Source organism: Ixodes scapularis, unplaced genomic scaffold (genome assembly GCF_016920785.2).
Source record: "Ixodes scapularis isolate PalLabHiFi unplaced genomic scaffold, ASM1692078v2 PGA_scaffold1__304_contigs__length_218370807, whole genome shotgun sequence".
In the NCBI taxonomy this organism is placed as follows: Eukaryota; Metazoa; Arthropoda; class Arachnida; order Ixodida; family Ixodidae; genus Ixodes; species Ixodes scapularis.
In genome coordinates this window covers 50,585,388-50,605,720 of record NW_024609846.1, presented here as the reverse complement: position 1 = coordinate 50,605,720, position 20,333 = coordinate 50,585,388, and the positions used below count along the sequence as shown (strand labels likewise).

Genomic DNA, 20,333 nt, shown 5'->3' with positions numbered 1-20,333 from the left:
AGATGCCATGTACTTACTTACCGACACTGCAGCCGAGATGCCGTGTGGCGACGGACGAGGCGCGTCCGCCCTCGAAATCATGCGCCTTCTTCCGTGTCTTAGCGATCGAGGAACCTTTCTCATATGGGCCAAGATTCTGTCCTACTCCTCGAGTTCAGCGAGGACACTTGGTTCACGTCCCCCACCAGACTGCCGAGTGGTAATCGCGACGTGAAAAAGCCCGACTTGACAGCAAAAATTCCAAAAGTGAGGCAAATCTTCGTACAGACACACGAGCACTTTACGTGCGACAACCACCGTCGGCCATGACGATTCATCACGATCGCGATGCAGCTCACGCATTGCGATCATCTAAATTGTTTCACTTACGTAAAAAGACATGATTTATGCGACCTAGACTTGACACAGGTAATTATATTTAGATTGTACCGCACTATACATTTTCAGAAGTTAAAAATTTTGCTTTTACGAGACCCTTTGATGCGGCGTTGCGCATTTCCCTCTAGGGACATATTTTGGGGACAAATCCCGATAAAGTTTCAACTCAATCGCCACTCTCCGTCGACGTCATCAACGCGCCGCGATGAAGTTCCCTGCCAGTTGAGTTCGCCGCCGATTGAGATTAGGCTCCTCCCACCGGCGACGTCACGATGAAGTTTCTTCATCGCTTTTTCCAGCATAGACAGAACTGATCTTTACCCGGTGTTTGCTGTCGTTTGTGACCAAAGAAGTGCCATGCCGAATTAGTGTTTAATCGCGCAGCAAATGCAATGCGAGCCGCCCTGGCTGCCCGCTTCATACAGCCTAGCCAGAACATGCTTTAGTGGCGCCCTCTCGAGCCGTCGACTCGAAGTGCGGCAGCCGTGAGCGCTCGCTGAGCTCACTCCCCCTCCTCTACTTCAAGGCCACACAAGCGACCAAGGACATTATGAAGGAGGTAATTTTTTGCTTGTTTTTCGTAATTTTAATTTGCCTATAACTATTAAAATGAAGCGAAATTCGAGAAAAGTTTCATTTACTACGTTCAGTGCGCTCAGATTCGGTACAAATTAAAAACCAGTAAAAAAGTCCCCGCAGGGCCCCTTTAACGCTGTCTGATCGCTCCAATCAGCTCATAGCGTCAGCTGCGCTGGACTTAAGGTGAAACAAAGTATACTTGTAACCGCCCCCCATAAAGAAAAATAAACAACGACATTAGTGGGGTTTAGTATTGCGTATACGAGCAAACGCAAGCGCTGTGCATTTGCGTTAGCGTTGCGCTCTCCACGCTGCGCATGCACAAAGTCGCCATGCGCCAATTACAGGCCGTAATTTGAGCTCCGCGCACGCGCAGTATGGAACACGCATCGCTGACGTGTACGCACAAGGCTTGCGTTCGCTCGTATACTCAATACTAGAACTAACTGCTAGTGACGCGAAATGTGTGCTGTAGAATGGGCGCGTTCAGGAGCAAAGTCATTGCAGCAACCGCCGGGATGACGTCAATGCAAGCCATGTAGATACGTCTTAATGTTTGAAGAATGCAGAGCGTGGCTCGTTTAGTAATAAACATGTTCAGACTTCCTGCATCGTAATTCAGCCTTACAGCCAAATGGAGCATTCACACTGTCTATGTAGCGATAATAATACACTCATCACTAGCAAGGTCCTGCATTTCTGAAGCTTTCAGAGACCCTTCTTGACAGAAACAGTTTAATAAAAAGGTGAAACGCCAGCCAATATATTTTCTATAGAAACGTTTAAATGTTTTGCTTTCATTGACTACTTCATGTATATTAGCGTAATAATCCTTGTGTTCCAAATATAATTTTAAAAAAAAGTGAACAGTTAAGCGAGATTGGACATTACGATTACATGTTCATAATATTTCCACGGGGCAACAAATACGAGTAAAATGCTGTTCTTTCAGCTTTCAGTTTCAAACGCTTAAAAAAAAAAGTAATGGTGACTTACCAGCGTGTTGGTAGAATTGAAGAACACCCAAAGAATAACACACGCGTGGGACGAGGGACGACGTGCACTTTCTTTCAAATAGCGACAAGTAGCAACAAAAGCGTAATCAAAATAAATCTGTTTCGGTAAACAATTTATTCTTAAATCAATACCTGTTCATAGACATTTCCGGTGGATTGTCTTCATGATATTTCAGGATTACGATATTTGAGCTTTGGTGAACGCAAACACTTCGCCGACCAGCATCTGCTTTTTCTCCTCACGTAGTGGTCCTATGCCGTGGGCGTCCACGCTACAATCAACGCGAAAATTTGGAACGAGTCCCTGTAGCGCAGCATTACTCAGCTCGCGGATATTCATTACACGCGCTGGTCTAGTTTATTTGTAGTATTCAAGTCTACACAATAAACGGAGTGCAAAATATATTTCTCTGCTTCCTGCAGGGAAAAGGGCGTCCATTGAACCTATGCAATGCCGACCTAGCGTGTGCGTTCTTTAAGCTTGAATGTCACCATAGGTTACTGTATTTCATTTTACTGCAGAGGGAAAGTAATCAACTCGACGAAAAAGTCAGAAATGAGCTAAGGTTACTTACGTTCTTGGTCGTGCGTTAGTGACCTAAAAAAGTCACGAATCTTTTTTTTTTTTTTTTGTTCATCTCCGAGCCAGCTATGAAATATAAACAGTGCAGAATGAACGCCTGCATAGTTTTCAGTTATCCTATTATCTCGATATGTTGGCACACTAGCGTTTAGGAATCGGTAAATTAGTAAAATCACGCTAGAGACAAAACACTTTTCTTGGTTTCCGTACCAAACGAAATGACGCGAAAATTTCTCAAAACGTGCTCTAATTAGACCTGACAGGTACGGGTCCATTAAAACTATCGAAATTGCCAAACGCGTCATATATTATTTAACGTTCAGTTTGGTTTAGATTTGTAGCAGTGAGGTAAAAAAAAAACGAAGCATAGTGACTGATAATATTAAATTCAAAACCTTAACACAGCATAAACGAATTTGAACAGAAAATTGCAGTAGTCATTTGTACTTGGAAGTTTCAGGGTTCACACACAGTCTTTAAAATTACCGAGTGCAAAACGACACATTCATTAGCAAGAAGAAAAAATGCCCCGACACAACTTTGAATTTTCATGCTAAGGTGTCCCTGATATAGCGCGAGGAAACACCATAATAACAAACAATATCACCAAGCGTAAATGGACTACGTAAATATTTTATGCAAAAAATGTCGGCGAAAACGAAAAAAAAACGCCACAAACACAGAACGAATAAAACCTACTGTCATGCGAGCAAAGTTATATTCGTCTTGTGTCTTTGTGTGCCCGTATTATTTTCATTGTAACCGCTAAAGACTCGGCCACCTTCAACGGTTTCATACACCCATGCGCACGGTAAGCCGGCAAAGCTTCTGTCCCGTTGGTCATGGGCGTTCGCGAGCTACCCACCCCCAGTCTCAGCTGATGCCGTTGGGCAAGAACAGACACGCACACCTTTTGTAAGCCAATTGGAATTTTCAGCGACATTTGCCGGGGAAACGATCCAAAGAAGATTATTTATTTTTCGTTCTTCCGCCCTGGCAGACCAACTGGCAGACCAGAAATAATCACTTTGTGTTTTTGTTGATGTTTTCCTTCAAGCGTTGTTAATAAATACTTTCACCACCTTGACCTTGGGTCATTCACGGGAGAGGAAGTGAAAATGTTAGAAATGGTGTTCGGTTCCAGCCTCTAATATACATTTCAGAAAAAAAAGTTGGGTCTTGCGCGCTGACCTTGTTCGTTCTGGAAAAGACTTGAACAGATGCCAAGTGGAGAGGGTATATATGACGGCCCGTCGCATTCGCGCTGTAGCTACGCATTCTCAGATGAGATGCTGTGTTGGCTGGATCCCCGGTCCCGCATCGGAGTACAGTCGCACATTATAAGTGAATCTGTGTCGTGTGGATGTCTCATGCGCCTGGTATTGTCCAGCCTAGCTTGGAGGGACGGTCACCGTTAGTGTCATGTTTGTGCGAATGCTGCGCAGGATGATGCAGGTCACTATTGCTTTATTAGGCAGGTAGGTTTTCATACGGGTCTTGCCTGATTCGGTCCGTGAGAACTTTCAGCCACCTCGTCCTTTCCGGTAGAAAGTCATCAGGCTCAAAGTGGAGGACAACATTGCCGCCTTCTCGACTTGTTTGTGTTGATATCGATCTAAATGCGGGAGCTATGCTTTCAGCACCGTTCTTAATGCGTTATTGCCCTCCACGTTGCCATGAATGCCGCCGTCACACGGCACACATCAAATTTGTACGATGCACCTTTGATCTGAGAGTTGCTGGCCTTATAAGTGCTAAAATGAAAACGTAACAAACAAAACAATGCCATAACACATAGGATTTGTGATAGAGACGAAGCACCCTCTAGCTGTTTTCTGAAAGGTCAACGAATGGAAGGTTTTTGAGTTATTCCACCACTGTTACCGTGAAACTGTCGTTACTATTTCTATCGCTTACGTGAGCGGGGAGGGAAACCAGTTTTTATAAAGGACTACCTCAGCGACCGGAGCCAAGAAAAAGACATGGTTGACTAAGTTGGGAGGCGCTATGTTTGTTCAGATTCTAATCACAACAAAAGAATAAACAACCAGTTTTGCTTTTTTTTTATTTACTTCTGTCTTTTAATACGCTTACATTTGCACGAGTAGAGAATAAATAATTTAATGGTACCTACACTTCAGTATACCTGAGTTGCCAACCGTTTTCTTGTAGCAGAGACTGCGGACGATAGCCGATAGTAGGCGTATAGCCGACGGTACATTAAGTACACGACGCTTGGCGTTGGTGGCGCTCCAGCGCACTTCGGCGGCTAGCGGCTGGCAGTCACAGGTGATGCGTTGAAGCATCGACTCTTGGAACATTGGAGCTTGCGCTTGTGTTAGAGTACGTCGCGTGCTGATTTTTGACGAGCGTTGCTATGAGTGGATACGCCGGAGATCTGAGCGAGAAGCAGCGGCATTCTCTCGACGAGGCAAGTAGTTTTGTTTTTGATAGTTTTTGTTTTAAAAGAAGGGTTTGGAAAATGGTTTGTCGAAATAAAATTATATGATTTCGTAAGCCCAACTAATTTTATATGCCTCGCGTGTCAGCATAAGGGAAGGCTAAGATCTAGCTTTGTCAGACACTAATTTTAATATAGTTTTTTTTAAATTTATTGTTAATATCGATTTGGAAATAATACATTGCAACAACGTGTTTTCCTCAAAAATAGACGAGCCTTGGGTTTGTCTGTCTGGTTAAGGAACAATAACAACTTGTGTCATTACTTCACTACTTTTTTTAAGCGGATAAGCTAACATTGTATACAAAAGCAACTGAGGCAATGTAGAAAAACTGTTTAGTGTGTTACTTCAATAAATTAGACTTGGAACGAGTCAATTGAGTTTTGACATACTTTATTCACTCCTGTCTCCAATTGAATGTATAACTTGGCAACCCATCTGGAAAATGCGTGTCACTCTATAAATTAAAAGTCAGTTAAATGAACTAAATAACGTAACTATAATGACTAATGTGTATATTAGGACAACATAATTGTAATTTTGTTAGTTTTATGCAATGGTGGTCTGCCAAAATGTCATATAATTGTGCAGCAAACGTTTGTAATATCTGGGCGCTCAAGGCACTGCTCAGACGTATCTTAATTCAATCGCTTGGAGTCGTGAATAAAATTTAAAGAGGCAGGTTAAAATTTTTGAGCGACAGTCTGATAGTCATTTTAGTTTTGAAGTTCACACATTTCCACCTTCCAACGACGAAACACTTGACATAGTTTTTAAGAACATTTTGCAGCCAGTGGAGTGCCAAGATATTTTTATTTTCAAAACGGCGTTTGCTCACTCCTGTCTCTGGAAACCTATGATGGAAGCAGCCAAGCCTGCATTAAGGCCCATTGATTTCGGACGGCCCTACTTCGCTGATAAGGGGGAACGAAAATAAGCCGACTTGAGATTTCAGCAGATAACAAATGATAGCTTTGTGTGCGAGACTAAGTGTCAATAGAGCTTTATCATTCTAGCCGATATGCGTTATCACAATAAGCTATCTAGCTTACACCCGGCAAACTCGGCCTGCGAGTTCGCTTTCCGTCAGGAAATGGTGAAAGGTCTCAAGTGACTCTAGCGATTACGAGGTACTAAGCCTAATTATGCTACGTTAAATTGTTTGTCATCTCCCTTGTTAAACACATTGATGACACTGTATTTCTGAATTTAATCAACAAGATAGAGGTGTTTATTTAACATTATTAAAAATAAAACTTAAGAAGTTTATTGACGCCAATTTAACTATAATTAAAACTTTTTATATATGTAATGGATAAAATGGACTCACATTTAGCCCATATATATAACTTAAGATTCTCATCTGGTTCGTTTCCCCCCAGCATAAAGGTGTCTAACGTCACGGTTATACATAAGGGAGGCGATAAGCACGTTATAAATAATTAAAGGACAATATCGGTGTTTCCAGTCTTTTCCAAGGCATTTAAAAACATTCTACTTACACGCCTCAATTATTTTTTTTTGTTAGCATGTTGTATTAACAGACTCCCTGTCATGCTTTCGTAAGGGTAAATCAACAGAAGCCGCCTTGTTATTTAAGGGGAAAAAATATACTTCAAAATATAGAAATCGTTTAATGTTCTAAATCACGCAATACTACGTATACTACGTATCACCCGCTTTACTCCAGTCATATCTAACAAATAGGAAACAGTGTGTAGTTTTTGAGTTTTTTTTTCTTTGCAATATTTTCTTTCTGGTATACCGCAAGGAAGTATACTTGGTTCCTTTTTATTTAATGTCAAATCAATTGTCTGGTATCGACAACCAAGTGCAAACGTTCTTGAAAAAAACAAAAAACGGAGACGACGGATAAAGAAGGGGTCAAGCACAGAACGTCTGAAACGCAGCTACCATATTTTTGTTTACACAACTGTTTATAAATAATCTATCTCACAGGCACGTCTCTGAGAAATTGTACACGCCTTTGTGGCGTTCGATCACTGTACAATTTGCAATGAGCTCAATTTAAAGCAGCTACCTCATTGCCTTTTAAAAACCAGCTTACCGCCTGCAGAGGGCGGGATTTTTAGTGAGTTTATTGACAGAAGTGGTGGCCAGTTTAATTAAGAAGTTTAAAGGGGCGCTGAAGCCACGCCGCGAAAACAGGGATCCGGTAGTTGTTCCTTACACGCATTCCATCGCGCATAATCTGAAGAAAGTGGCACGACTGTACAATGTTCCGGTAGTGTTTTCTGCACCTAAAACGTTGGGGCGATTATACAGTGAAATCAACAACCCACGCCCTCTCGCAGATCCGTGTATACCGAGCACAGAAATAAGTACCTGGAATGTACAACTGGGGTAGTTTATGAAATTCTGCTGACGAGTGGGTCGAGTTATGTGGGGCAACCTGGCAGATGTGTGAATGACCATGCGCGAGAGCAGGCTGCATCAACAAGGACGACATCTTCAGGGCATCTTGCGGTTGTCTGCTGCAGGTGCCCTTGCTTGCCGTCATTCCACAAAACTAAGATCCTAGTCCAATATAAAACAAAGTGTCAAAGGAACTACGCGAGGCTTTTGAGATTATATGTAGGGGGAGTGATTGCATTAGCGAAACGTTTTTAGCCCTTTCCACGGATCAGTATGAGTTTTTAAAACCGGAGCTGGGCAAAGAGGAGTAAAGATTAGTATGTCTGTCGGGTGTAGATGTGTGTACTTTTCAAATAAACTTTGGTTGAGAGCGCACCCTGTCTTGTTGTCTTTCTGTGTCTCCGTGTATCTTTGGCGCTTTTCCAACATACCCAGGCAGCACCGAGTTCTGGGCCAAAACTTGGCTTGCGTCTGGCAGTTTAGGGCATTAAAATGCCCGAAGAAGCCAAAGTAGTGCCAAACCTGACCTCCCTTGGCAACAGTCTGGGTATCTTGGCCCTAATTCGCCAAACAAGTGCCAAACTTAGGCTTCGCTGCCGGGTAGTTCGGCTGTCGTCTGGCATCTTCGGGCCTAAATAGCCTAACAAATGCCAGATTTAGGCTTACTGCCCGGTAGTTCGGCAGATCTTTAACATTTTTGGGCCAAAATCGCCAAACTAATGCCAAAGTTAGGCTTCACTTTTTGATAGTTCGGCTATCACCTGGCACATTCGTGCCAAAATCGCCACAGAGGTGCCAGAGTTAGGCTTACTACCTTGTAGTTCGGCAGAGCTTTGGCATTTTCTGGCCAAAATCGCCATACTAATGCCAAAATTAGGCTTCACTTTTTGACAGTTCGGCTGTCACCAGGCACATTCGGGCCAAAATTGCCGCAAATGTGCCAGAGTTAGGCTTACTACCTTGTAGTTCGGTTGAGATCTGGCATCTTTGGGCCCAAGTCGCCAAGCGAGCGTCCAAGTTAGGCTTCGCTTCCCGATAGTTTGGCTGTCATCTGGCAGCTGCGAGCCAAAGTTGCCAAACAAGTGCCAGAACTAGGCTCACTGCCTTGGAGTTCGGCTGATGAGGTATTTGATGTACGCGGGTGGTCTTCATCTTAATTAAATTGAAATCAAGTTTTATTCGGCTGGCAACTTTATCTTATTTTGGGTGTCTCTTGATTTGTGCAGTCCAAAGGTTGGCTGAATGTTTTGATGCGGCTGGAGCAGGCTTTGCAAACGCAAATTGTGCCAGATGTTGCACTCGCGCGTAGGTACACAAGCCAATATCGGGACGCACCGTGAGACTGGTTCGACATTATGGCGCGTTCACACCGGCGATGCGATCTAGTCGCGCCATAACTGTCATCGCAAAAGCAACCATCGCGAGCAAAAAGTGACGGGTTTTGAGCAGTCGCTTGCTGACCCGACTTTTTACGATGCACTCTAGTCGCAGAGAGGCCGAGCCAACCAACGGCGTTCGGAGCGAGAGTTTTTGAGAAGCGACTCGCCAACGAAGGCGTTGGACTCGCTCATCGCGCACGCCAAATTGACCAACTAATTGCTTTTATTATTTTTTTTTTGCGATGCGATTTAGTTGGATCGCGCGACTGCTTACATCCCCGGTGTGAGTCCGCCTTTACAGAAAGCGCTGCCATTGAGCTAACACTGCGCAAGACGGATGTACGCACGTTTGCACAAGACATATCATTATTAGGCGGCGCATTGCAAAAGCGAGCGTGGCTCTGTGCGTGTCTTGCATTGTGATTGAGCACTGTCAAATCCTAGCGATAACAAAGAGCGGAAACGACCGGGGCTCCGTGGCGCGGCTCCCGCATCACACTTGGGGAATGAAAATAAAATCCCGGAAATTGTACTATATTAGCGTGTTGATACTTTTTAAACATTAAAAAGTGGAGACACAAAAGGGACGATACAGACAGGACAATCTGAACTTTAAAGGCCGCTGTACAAACGGGACGTCCTGCAGAGAAGAACCTTCTCTCCCGAAGCTGGGGGGCGGGAGGGAAAGGGCTAGCGTTGGATGGAAAGAGCGTCTAGAAAATGGGATTAGCCTCGGGGCGAGCCATCCTCTCGAGAGGGAGTGGGGACGGAACAAAGCTGCCGTGGGGGTTCCGGCTAAAAGGTGGAAGAAAGTTAAGCATGTCAAACGGCGACCTCGGATCCGAGGACGGGCACGTCAGAGAATTTGAAAAAAGCTGCTTGATTAGCCGGACGACCCAGTGCGGTCTACTGGTTCTAGAAGGTGACTCGGATGAAGAAAACTCGTTTTGCTCGAAAACTCTAAAAGCATTCTGGACGTGAACTCTTGCCACAAATAAAAATAACACATGCATGAAAAACTACGAAGGCAACTAAGCTTTCTCCTATGATGGGAGAATGCGTGACCATTACAGGCAGAGTTATGTTGGCGCAACTTGCAAGAAAGAAAGGAAAGTTATGTTGGCGCAACGGACAGCGCGCTAGTTTCACGATCGAGAGGGCCTAGCTTCGAAACCGGGCAGGGGAGGTTGTTTTTTTTTCTCGTGTTCTTTTTTTTTATTTCGTTTATTTTTTTTGGTCACGTGACAAGAAAAATCACATGAACAGAATTTTTTTTTTTTTGGCCACGTCACCGGAGATTTATTTTTATTTCTCCTTTCCTTCAGTCTTTCTTTCTTTCTTTCTTTCTTTCTTTTTTTTCCGTTTTTTCGGTTTACGCTTTCTATCGCAAAACTCTTTGCACCTATTTCGCGTTACATTGGCGTTAGCCAAATCATTTTATTTATGGCGGGAAATTCTGCCGTACGTACCTTATGTTACTATTACGAACCCTGGCTTGCAATTTCTGCTATCCATAGGACTGGACTATACCCTTGCTCCACGGTACGTTCCAAAACGTGACTTCATAACTGAAATTGAAGAGAAACTCAGGCATCTGCACGATGTCACAGGGGTAAATCTCGCGAGAAGCCGCGTTGTCAGTGTTTTGAACAATGCGAAACCGGCCGGGTCAAAATTAGGCGTTACTTTGGCAGCTATGGCTGAAGTATGGCACCAACTTTGGCGCTCCTCTGGCGGACCAGAGAAACGCCAAACTTTGGCACGTCCCAAATACCGAAATTAGGCGTTGCTCTGGCAGTTATGGCTGAAGTATGGCACCAACTTTGGCGCTCTTCTGGCGGACCAGAGAAACGCCAAACCATGGCATGCCCCGCATTCCCAGATTAGGATTTACTATGGCAGTTACGGCTGAAGTATGGCACCAACTTTGGCACTCCTCTGGCGTACCAGAGAAGAGCCAAACTTTGGCATGCCCTAGAATCGCCCAACTAAGGCTATAGTTAGGCACCGTACTTTGGCACTGATGAGTGCCATGGTGCAAAAACCTAACTGCGCCAAAGTTGGGCCCTTATGTTTGCCAGACCTTTGCCGAAGTTGGGCATTCCTCTGGCGTGCTACCTGGGTAAGTTTTTGGGTCGCTGTATCTTGAGTTATCGACGATTGACTGAAAGAGAAGATCGGAATTACGGCCTACGGACGTTATTACGATCGTCTCTTTTAAGACTTTTGTTGCATATTATTTATTTATGCTTAAGACTCTTTTACTCTCTCTTCAAACAACCAAGTGCAGTTCGTTATAAAATCGGATGAGTATGTTTATCTCTGTGGCCAATGCTGATACACTGTTGTATAAAGCCAGTTCAAGTGTAATAAAACCTGCATTGTGGTCTAATAATAATGATCTTGAGATAAATACAATGAATACAATACCAACTTGTTCAGGACTAAAATAAACTAACTTTTATAAATCACACACTTTCACTGAGTACATCATCAATCAAACGAGTTCAATTACGTAAAACGTTAAGTACATTTTTCACAGGTAAATGATGTGGGACTGTTATGATAATTATTTAATAACTAACTCTCTCGGGTAATTGGTTTTCTCTAGGTGACGCAATATTTGGCCCCTCAACATTACACCTAAAATCTAATATCCATTATTTCAATCGCAAATAAATTACTGTCACCTTTGTTCATTCGCAATTAAATTTGTGTTCTTAATATTATATTGTATGAGCTACTATGACAAAAACAAACACTAAAACATACTTTATATATAAAAGAAAATAATATGATATCTTGCCAATATGTTTTATTAAGACCACGCAGTGCCTTTATTTTATAAACCTCTAATGACTCCTGTTGAACGCATGTCTGAGTTTTGTTTACTTTGTTCTATGCGTTTGTCATTTACATCTTTCATAGAATTCTTTTGCACTGTTTTTGAACTTACCAAGCATGATAGGGATGTCAGCATACTCAGCGGATAAGCGTGGGTCCTCCCTCTTTCCCGTACAAACTGTCATTACAATCCTTACATTACATGGTACCACTCGTTCTAAATAAATGCACCACAAACAATATAAATAAATACACGATCAGCAAACAAGACTTAAGCTCGTATATCCTCATTGCTTCTAACTTATTGTAACCTATTATAATTTTTATTTATTTATTACATTATAAGTTCATACTAGCAGAATGTATTCTATCAAAACTGCTGCCAATGCAATGAATCCCGGAGAAAAGCTCACCAGAGAAAAGCTCCCCGCAGAAAGGCTCACCAGAGAAAAGCTCGCTCCTTTTTGAGCGGATCGGGAGAGAAGGTTACCAGTCTTTTGACTGGCCGGCAGAAAAGTTCACCTCGAATTAAATTAATACGTAAAGTTATCATTTACAGCAGATTTATATGTTTTAGGTGACCCTCATCTCACACAGGCGGTACAGTGTGAAGCAGAGTTAGCGCGAAACGAGTTTTCGCATTTTACTTAGAGAAGGGGTTGATCAACATCAAACATTTATTGCATAAGTTTGTTCTACGAATGAGGAATTTGTACCGTACTAGCAATTATGATGGCAACCGCTAAAATATATAAAAAAAAATGCCAACGTTAGTTTATGTTCACAGTGTAACACACTTCACATTAGGTCGCTCTACTGTAGGCAAAATTTACAAAAAAAAATTATTTAAAACAATAACAAAAAATATTGAGATTGATTTGATTTCAATCAGAGTTATATTACTGCAGCTATAAAATACTGATTATTTATCTCTGTATGCATTTTTAAACACAGCAGGCTGTTTCATCGATTATCCCGATCAGTGAAAACAATGCGGAAAAAGAATTACTGCAATTTTAAGCACTTTCTGTAAATGAAAGCCCCCCCCCCCCCCCCCTCCTTGGTACTAGAAAAAAAAAAGCGCATTTATTTGTATTTTTTGTTAGAAAAACAGTTGAATTGGCTTTTCTTTTTCGCGATTGAATTTTCTTGCAATACATATAGCTTCCAAAGCTTTCGTTTCTCTCCTTGGCGTTCCGATTTTATATAAAAAATGCGACGTAACTGACGAACGAAAAGTCAGTAGTAGAAGTAAAGCTCAGCGTATCGATTTTCTCCGCCAACCACTGCTTTTTTGGTCGTGTTCAATCCGATATAAATCGTTGTTGTGTGATGACTCTGATTTAAATGCAAAACAGATGCGCCCTTCATTCAGTCACCCTAATAAGCACATTGAAAGCATAAAATGATAAACGAGCGGATAATAAAGAAATATATTTTGTGACTATATTTGCGGAAAAGGTTTGATTAAAACTATCCCACCAAAACCTTTCTGATTTGAATCAGGATTTGAGTCGTCTTTACTTTTATTTTGTACCATGGCTGTTGCCCTGGTTTTTGCTTTTATGTCAGCCGATTTCGCGTCAGTGTCACCATATTTAAATTAATTCTGACGCATCCGGGATAGAGAAATACCACTTTTTTATTTTCCGTTCGTTTGAGGTACAAATTGAAACCCCTGCTTCTTAAACATTTGGCAATGCGGGGGCGAAATTACACTAAAGTAATTTCGTAAATGAAAATTCCAAAATTACTCAAGTTGCAGCCCTCATCACTGGTTATATTCCTCCCGTTACTTCTTTAGCGCCTATAAAAATAATTTTTTTTTGTCGGGCGACACCTGCCGTGTTACTGGACGCTTATATATATATATAAGCGTCGTTTATATATATATATATATATATATATATATATATATATATATATATATATATATATATATGTATATATACAACACGGGCACTTCACACCATCGGATTAAGTACGGTTCATTCATCTGCACAAATTCGTTTATATATATATATATATATATATATATATATATATATATATATATATATATATATAAAATTCTGCTTCTGAAGTACAGAATGACCGCATAGGCATTAGGGCATCCCAGCATATTTCAATTGATTTAACATATTTCAGTTGAGTGAACGCTCGATTCTTAGACTCGTAGGTGATCTTCTCTCCGCGTCCGTCATTAGGCCGGTGAGCTTTTCTCCGCATCTGACAGTTTTGCGGTAAGCTTTTCTCCGGTGAGCTTCTCTCCGCCTCCCAAATGCAGCCGGGGTCCCATACCCAGTAAAGCTCTTTCTAACAGCTCTATTTCTGGAACTGTTTTTAGCTTTCCATGGAAGCAAAGCTGTTATTTAATTTGATTTAGTTTGAAGTGAAAGCCTCAGATATGCATCCAACAAGGGCTTTCGTGATAATGCACTTGCATATGTGAGGGCTGGCAATTACAAAAAAAAAAAAACACTCCACGCATTTGCGATTACATTTCTGTGTTTTTCTCGCACGAATAACGCCGGTAGGCAATGCAGAACTTAAAAATTGCGAAAGTAGCATATTTGACGCTCACCCTTGTTTTTTTTTTTTTTCATGATGAATTTATCCTTCATGAAGTCAATGTTGTTACTCAATATTCACATGTGTTTTTGCTTCTTACAGATTCTCAAGGTTCTTTAAGAGCAACGTTTAATTTGCATGAAAAACATCACGTAGGAAAAGCGGCATTTTTGTTGGTTACAGCCATCTGACTAGACGTCCTTTTAAAAAACAAAATATGGTATCGCAAAAATAAGACTTCTGGCGAATCACACAACGGATATTTCGTCTAATCACCGATATTACACGTGACTTCCTACTTTGACTTTCGTTCGGAAGGAATATAGTTGAAGTAGCACTTGGTGTTTGATCTACCACAGCGCTGCACTTTATGGCATAAGTCCGGCAGTGCTGCTCCTAAAATTTGGAGAGAATGTCTTTATAACATTTTTTTATACTGAACGCGGTTTTATTTTGTTTCTTCAAAAGCTCAAGTCTCATCTCCGTGATATATGGAGCGAAGAATTCACGGATCCGTTCCTGCTGCGTTGGCTAAGGGGTAAGTTTCAACGTAATAAGAAAAAAAAAATAAGTAATCAAGCATCGAATGTGGGTGCCCATGGCAACTTGAGTGTAAACTAAGAAATTTTACCATATAACAGTGTCTTCAAAAGCAAACTATACCTTTCCGTTGTAAAATCTAATAGACACATTAAACTGGTCTTGATGATGCCCCTGCTCAGGCTCACTGCCTTTACAGTGTAAACAATTTACAGTGCGGCTTGACGCATTGGGGTTAATTTCAATTGCTCTATAATATGACTTTCCTTACGCAGCTCGGGACTTCGACGTAAACAAGTCGGAGAAACTGCTGAGAGATGTAAGTTTTTTGGCTCTTCCACAACGTTAGACTCTTGACCATCATTGGCGAATTTCTGATGACTTCTAATGAATAACTTAGCAGCAGGCTTTCGGTTAGTGTCTTCTATCAGGCTATGGCAAGTCTCGTAAATTTCTCATTTTTATAAGTGTATGACACCTTGTGAGAGTAACCCGCTCCTGATACTAATGGACGGTACTAAACAAAGTGTCTCTGGAATTGTGCCTACAATCGAGAAATCAATCAATCGATCAATCAATAAATGAACCAACGGATCAATAATGATTCTGCTACAGATCTGGCATATTTAAACACTATGTAAACTCCGGGGGCACGAAGTTAAAATCTTGACTATACAAGCCTCTGCAGCCTTTCCGTTGATCGACGGTGACCAGGGAAACAATCAAGGAATAAAAAACAGACACACACAAATCCTTGCATACAGGTCACTTGGTCAGAAGTAATGGGGGAAAGGGCTGCGTGCGAAGGCAGCTTCCGCTGCGTAAGAGAGACGCTTCATGCCACCAGAAAGAAGGGCAGACTGACGTCACGTGCAAACCTATTTATGTTTTCCTACATTTCACGCTGTGCGAAGGTAAGTCACCAGACATACCTTTGCACAGCAGGGCTTAACCGAAGTTCGAAATGCGCCAAATTACCTGCCAAAATAATAGTTGGTTTTTGTGGAGTGGTTTCAATAAACTCACTTTGGTGTGTACGAATTCCTTTCAAGTTGTGCAACGGACGATGAAAACCACAACTTGAGTACGAGAGTATATTTGCTTCAGGAGACCAATGTATTATCTACGAATATATTTTGACTCCCACAGCTCTCAAAGACCTTACATAATCCCTTTTTATGCGGTTCTTTAATGGCAAAAGAAGACCGCAATCTTGTTTTTTTATTGTGGTAGATATTTATCGTAGAATATCTTTAAAAACATACGAATTGAATATTTAAATATTTTGCTTTTAGTTCATTTCAAATTGAACAGAACAGGAAAATTGCGATTGGAAACATTTTAATGCAAATGAAGTCGTCACACAAAACATTATTGACCCAATTCCTCCTCAAATATTTGCAACGCATCACACAAAGCTCCAATAGGCTAATAGGGAGGGCCAAATTATCCTATGACTCATGGAGTTCTTCCCCGGAAAGTTCTTCAAACTGCGAGTTCTGCAGCCCCCAAAGAACGAAATTACGTTCGAATCAAGATCGGATTGCTTTTTGCAGCTCTCGCAACAATAATCCCACACTGCAATTATTTATTTCGGCAAAATTAAAAAGCAAGAGTTAGGTTTCCAGCAAAAAGAAGAAGAAAAAAAGAGAAAAACGAGACGCAAGAAGGAGAAATTTAGAAAATTATACCCAGCGAACGAGAGACACGTGGCGGGTATATGAACACTGAAATCTATTAACCAAATGAGATAGATAATGCACTATTTTTTACCTCTCGATTTAAGTAACGAGTACAGTGTTACGATCTCGCCTGTTGTTTTATTGTTTAATGTAGGTGCCCCTTGAAACAAAGGAGTGTTGTGTCCTTTTCCATCATGAAACAAACGCCTACCTACTACGAAAAAATTTATCTTCTGCGCCATAGAAACCACAACAAGCGTTCAACATGCGAAAATAATGGAGTCAATACAAAAAGAAACAAGGACGATCATGTTGATAAGGGCCGAGAAACTGTATGGTTTTAGCGCAAACTAACACCCCGCAGAACCACCTCGCAGAAAGTGGCGTCACGTGACTTAAGGGCACACGACGTTCTAGTGTGACGTCATTTTCCCCGCTAGATTTAGTGGGAAAATCTACAAGTGACTTGAGGTGACGTGTTGTTCACGTACATTTTGTTTTTCCTCTAAATCTAGAGAGGAAGCGGGCACCACGTGACAATATTTCCCCGCTATATTTAGCGATGAATTTGAAGGGACTGTCCTACATGACATTCCTTCATGGCGATTCTTTGTGGCGGATTTTTATGACGATTTTCGCATAAACTTCGGATAATAAAAAAATCTTATGTTAGAATGTATACTCTTATTTTTTTTATGGAAAGCGCAAGTTTCCCTAATAAATGACGGACGGGCGTAACGTGATAAATTCATACGGTGCTACCGGCCCTTTCAGACCTGTGATCCCAGTGCTTTATTAGTGTCCCAAACAATATGGTGATTTGTGGCTATTCCATTAACTTCAAAGTGTAATCCTTCAAAAAAGCCTGGACACCGATCTCAAGTTTTTTTTTATTTTTTGTTTAAAGATAAATAGTCTTAAATTGGATGAGCATAATTTTGACAGCTCAGCTTATATACGTAACGATTGAATGTGTGCAACGAAGCAAACGCCGAAAAACAAAAACATGGACAAAAAAGCTCCCTTTGTTGACGTCATTTTTATTTCGTATTGCATCTCACGTAGTTAATCAGGGTAACTACCACTTTAGGGGGTATAGTGGGGTTGCAGTAATCGGTGCTGCGAGTCTTGTCCGAGAGTTCGTAATCGAACGCCCGCCCTGTCGGCCCCAGAGCTACCTTGATATCAAGTTCTAATTCGCAAAGAAAGTAATAAGGGCATCTGTTTTAAAGAAACATGATGTTTGATGTAAAAAAGATCGGCATGCACGTGGCTTTTAAGAAATTAAAGAGGTCTCGAGAGCAGGGACGAAAATTGATGTGTACAATTATGATAATTAAAGTTGCGCCAGTACCCGTGAAGGCGAAGATGTTGAAGATTTGAGGAAGGAGAAATATAGGACTGAGTTGTAAGTCAGCGCTGCGAGTCCGTTCCTTTCTTGTGTGCCTGTGGGTGTGACTGTTCATCCGCGCTGTTCCATCCAGGCCATGGGACAAACTTGGAATTAATTAGTTCAATGTGTTTTTTTGTGTTTTCGTTGAGGCATATATCTACGCTGAGCTCTTTTATGTTTTTATTTAGAACAATATTTGGCGGCAACGGGAAAAGATCGACTCACTTATCGAGACTTACGAAAATCCAGAGGTGAGCCTGTTTCCTTTTCGAATTCGTATTAATAATTGGCGGTATGTATAGACGCCGCCTTCAGTTCAAAGGTGCAATTTTGTCCGAAACTTCGCACTAATGTGCTGAATTTCGCGGCGCCTCCCCCAAAACTTTGCATTAATCATTAAAGGGGCCATGAAACGAACTTTGGGCTGGGATAAAATATTTTAAATTGGGACTTTACTAATCGCATATCGTTTAGTTGGCCAAAGGAAAGAGGCTAGAAAGTCAAAAGCCAGCTTTTCGGTACGAACATTTGAAAATATAGCAGACTATTTTGTACCTTCTTGCCTTCGAAAGCTCTCTGCCTTTTCACTATGATACATCCGCGGTTCCAAAAGCGCGTCAGCGGCGCCAAACTGACGTCAGCAGAGCCCAGCTCACCCATTGGACACGAGAACTGCGTCACTCGGACGTATGCGCTCGTCAACAATCAATCTGTCGACGAATATTTGGATTCGCGTTCGTGGCCAATGAGTGCCCTGACGAAACTTATTGTCACTGGGGAATGACAAGTTCTATGGTGTGCATAAAAAACCACGGTGGAAGCTAGGAGTCATCGCACCGGTGCCGAAGGAATCTCACGACCACGTGATTTCACAATTGGCATTTGAGTTGAGGATTAAAGCTAAGGAGGAAGAAGTAGGAAAATCGTTTCATGACCTCTTTAATAATTATTAATGCATACATAAAAAACGATCCCGCATGCAGCACATTAAAAATTATTGGGCTGCATGCTGGAGCGTCTTTTATGCACTACATGAAAACAGATCCCTCAAGTGCTAGAAGTAAAATAACAATAAAAATTTTACCCCCCCCCCCCCCCCCAAAAAAAAAGACCTGCATTATTTTTTTGTTTATGGCGGACACAAAAAAAGAAAGAAAACGTGTGCGCTCAGTACTTTTTAACGAATAACTACTGGTTCGTTATATATCAATTCTAACACAAGATGACAAAAACAACGAGAGTACAAAAATGCAGCCTGTTATTTATATCGACTAGTCTCCGTTTCCCGGATTTATATTCCGTAACTTCTGAGTTTGAAATGTAAATTTAAGTTGCGTTCATTTTGTTCCGGACAACCAATACCTAGAGTAGGGCATACAAAAAAAAAAAAACGAATGGAAGTTGCTAACACGCTCCTTTGTTTAAATTCAACCCCCCCCCCCCCCCCCAAAAAAAAAGAAGAAAAAAAAGAAAGAAAACACATTACAGCAGAAATTAAATTGTATGTTCGCGTGGTAATTTCTGTGATCAATCAAAGCCCAACAATGAGCAGACACGGAGCGCTTCGCCGATTCCCGCCATATATAGCCACACAATGTCTGGTGGAAGATCCTGGCGGTACGTTTTTCTTTGCGTGCGCGTGCGACATGAGAGGATTGCGATGAATTGAAACAACACCCAGCTGATTCTTAATACAATACAAAACAATTTATCACGTTTACAGCTTTTACAGCTTAATGACCACCAAAGGCAAGAAGACTTGTGGGTGAGAGGCGGCTATAAAGTTTGGAAGGGGAAATATAATCTAGCGAGAAATAACACATAAAAAACAAACAAACATTATTTTCGTAACATTTTATATTGTTGACAGTACTCACAGTGATCAAAGCACTGAACCAGGGATACCTATGCCTGCGCATACTCAAAACTTTGTGGAACCATAATGGTTTGTTGCAACACGATCTTTGATCTGCTAAAAATACAATTTAGTAAAGCCCACATATCGTCTTAATAAAGAATATGAGCAGCCCAGCAATTAACATTATTGGAAAGGCTTCAATTTGCTTATGATCACCAAAATGCATGAGCTTTTCTCATTTCGATATTTTGTTTTCATATCAAACTATTCTACTAATCTGCAAGTTGTATTCGTGAAATATAAAACTGCAACATAATAGTTTCAGCTTGATGGAGCAGCAGTGATGGATTGGCATAATGTGAACTCCCAATCATTTCCCCAAAAACTTCCGGCCCAGAGGGCACAATTTTTTTGTCCTAATCTTGTTCATATTTTGCATATTTTTTGGGGGGAAAGGGGGGGGGGTTAGTGGTTAATCATTTCAGATGTTCGAGGCGCTAGTCTCTACCTTGCACTTTCATATTCATTCGAAGAATTCTGCTTTCTCAAACCCAGTAATGCAACAAACTTAGTAATTTAAAACCAAACAATAATTTAATAAGACATTTGTGGGAAGAGACTAATTTCCACATGTGCTTAAATAATAAGAACTCACTATTGCGATGTGCTCTT

The 20,333-nt window shown here is 41.4% G+C and overlaps 1 protein-coding gene across 1 annotated transcript in view; it reads left to right on the top strand.

The window, feature by feature from the left end:
• Nucleotides 1–14,051: 14,051 nt before the first annotated feature.
• Nucleotides 14,052–20,333, top strand: part of LOC121835712 (SEC14-like protein 2) — a 28,592-nt gene continuing 22,310 nt past the window's right edge. Inside the window, exons 1-4 of the mRNA XM_042290161.1 lie at nucleotides 14,052–14,065; nucleotides 14,548–14,726; nucleotides 15,004–15,047; nucleotides 17,992–18,054. Coding sequence (XP_042146095.1) covers nucleotides 14,052–14,065; nucleotides 14,548–14,726; nucleotides 15,004–15,047; nucleotides 17,992–18,054 — 300 coding nt within the window. The remainder of the gene's footprint in view (nucleotides 14,066–14,547; nucleotides 14,727–15,003; nucleotides 15,048–17,991; nucleotides 18,055–20,333) is intronic.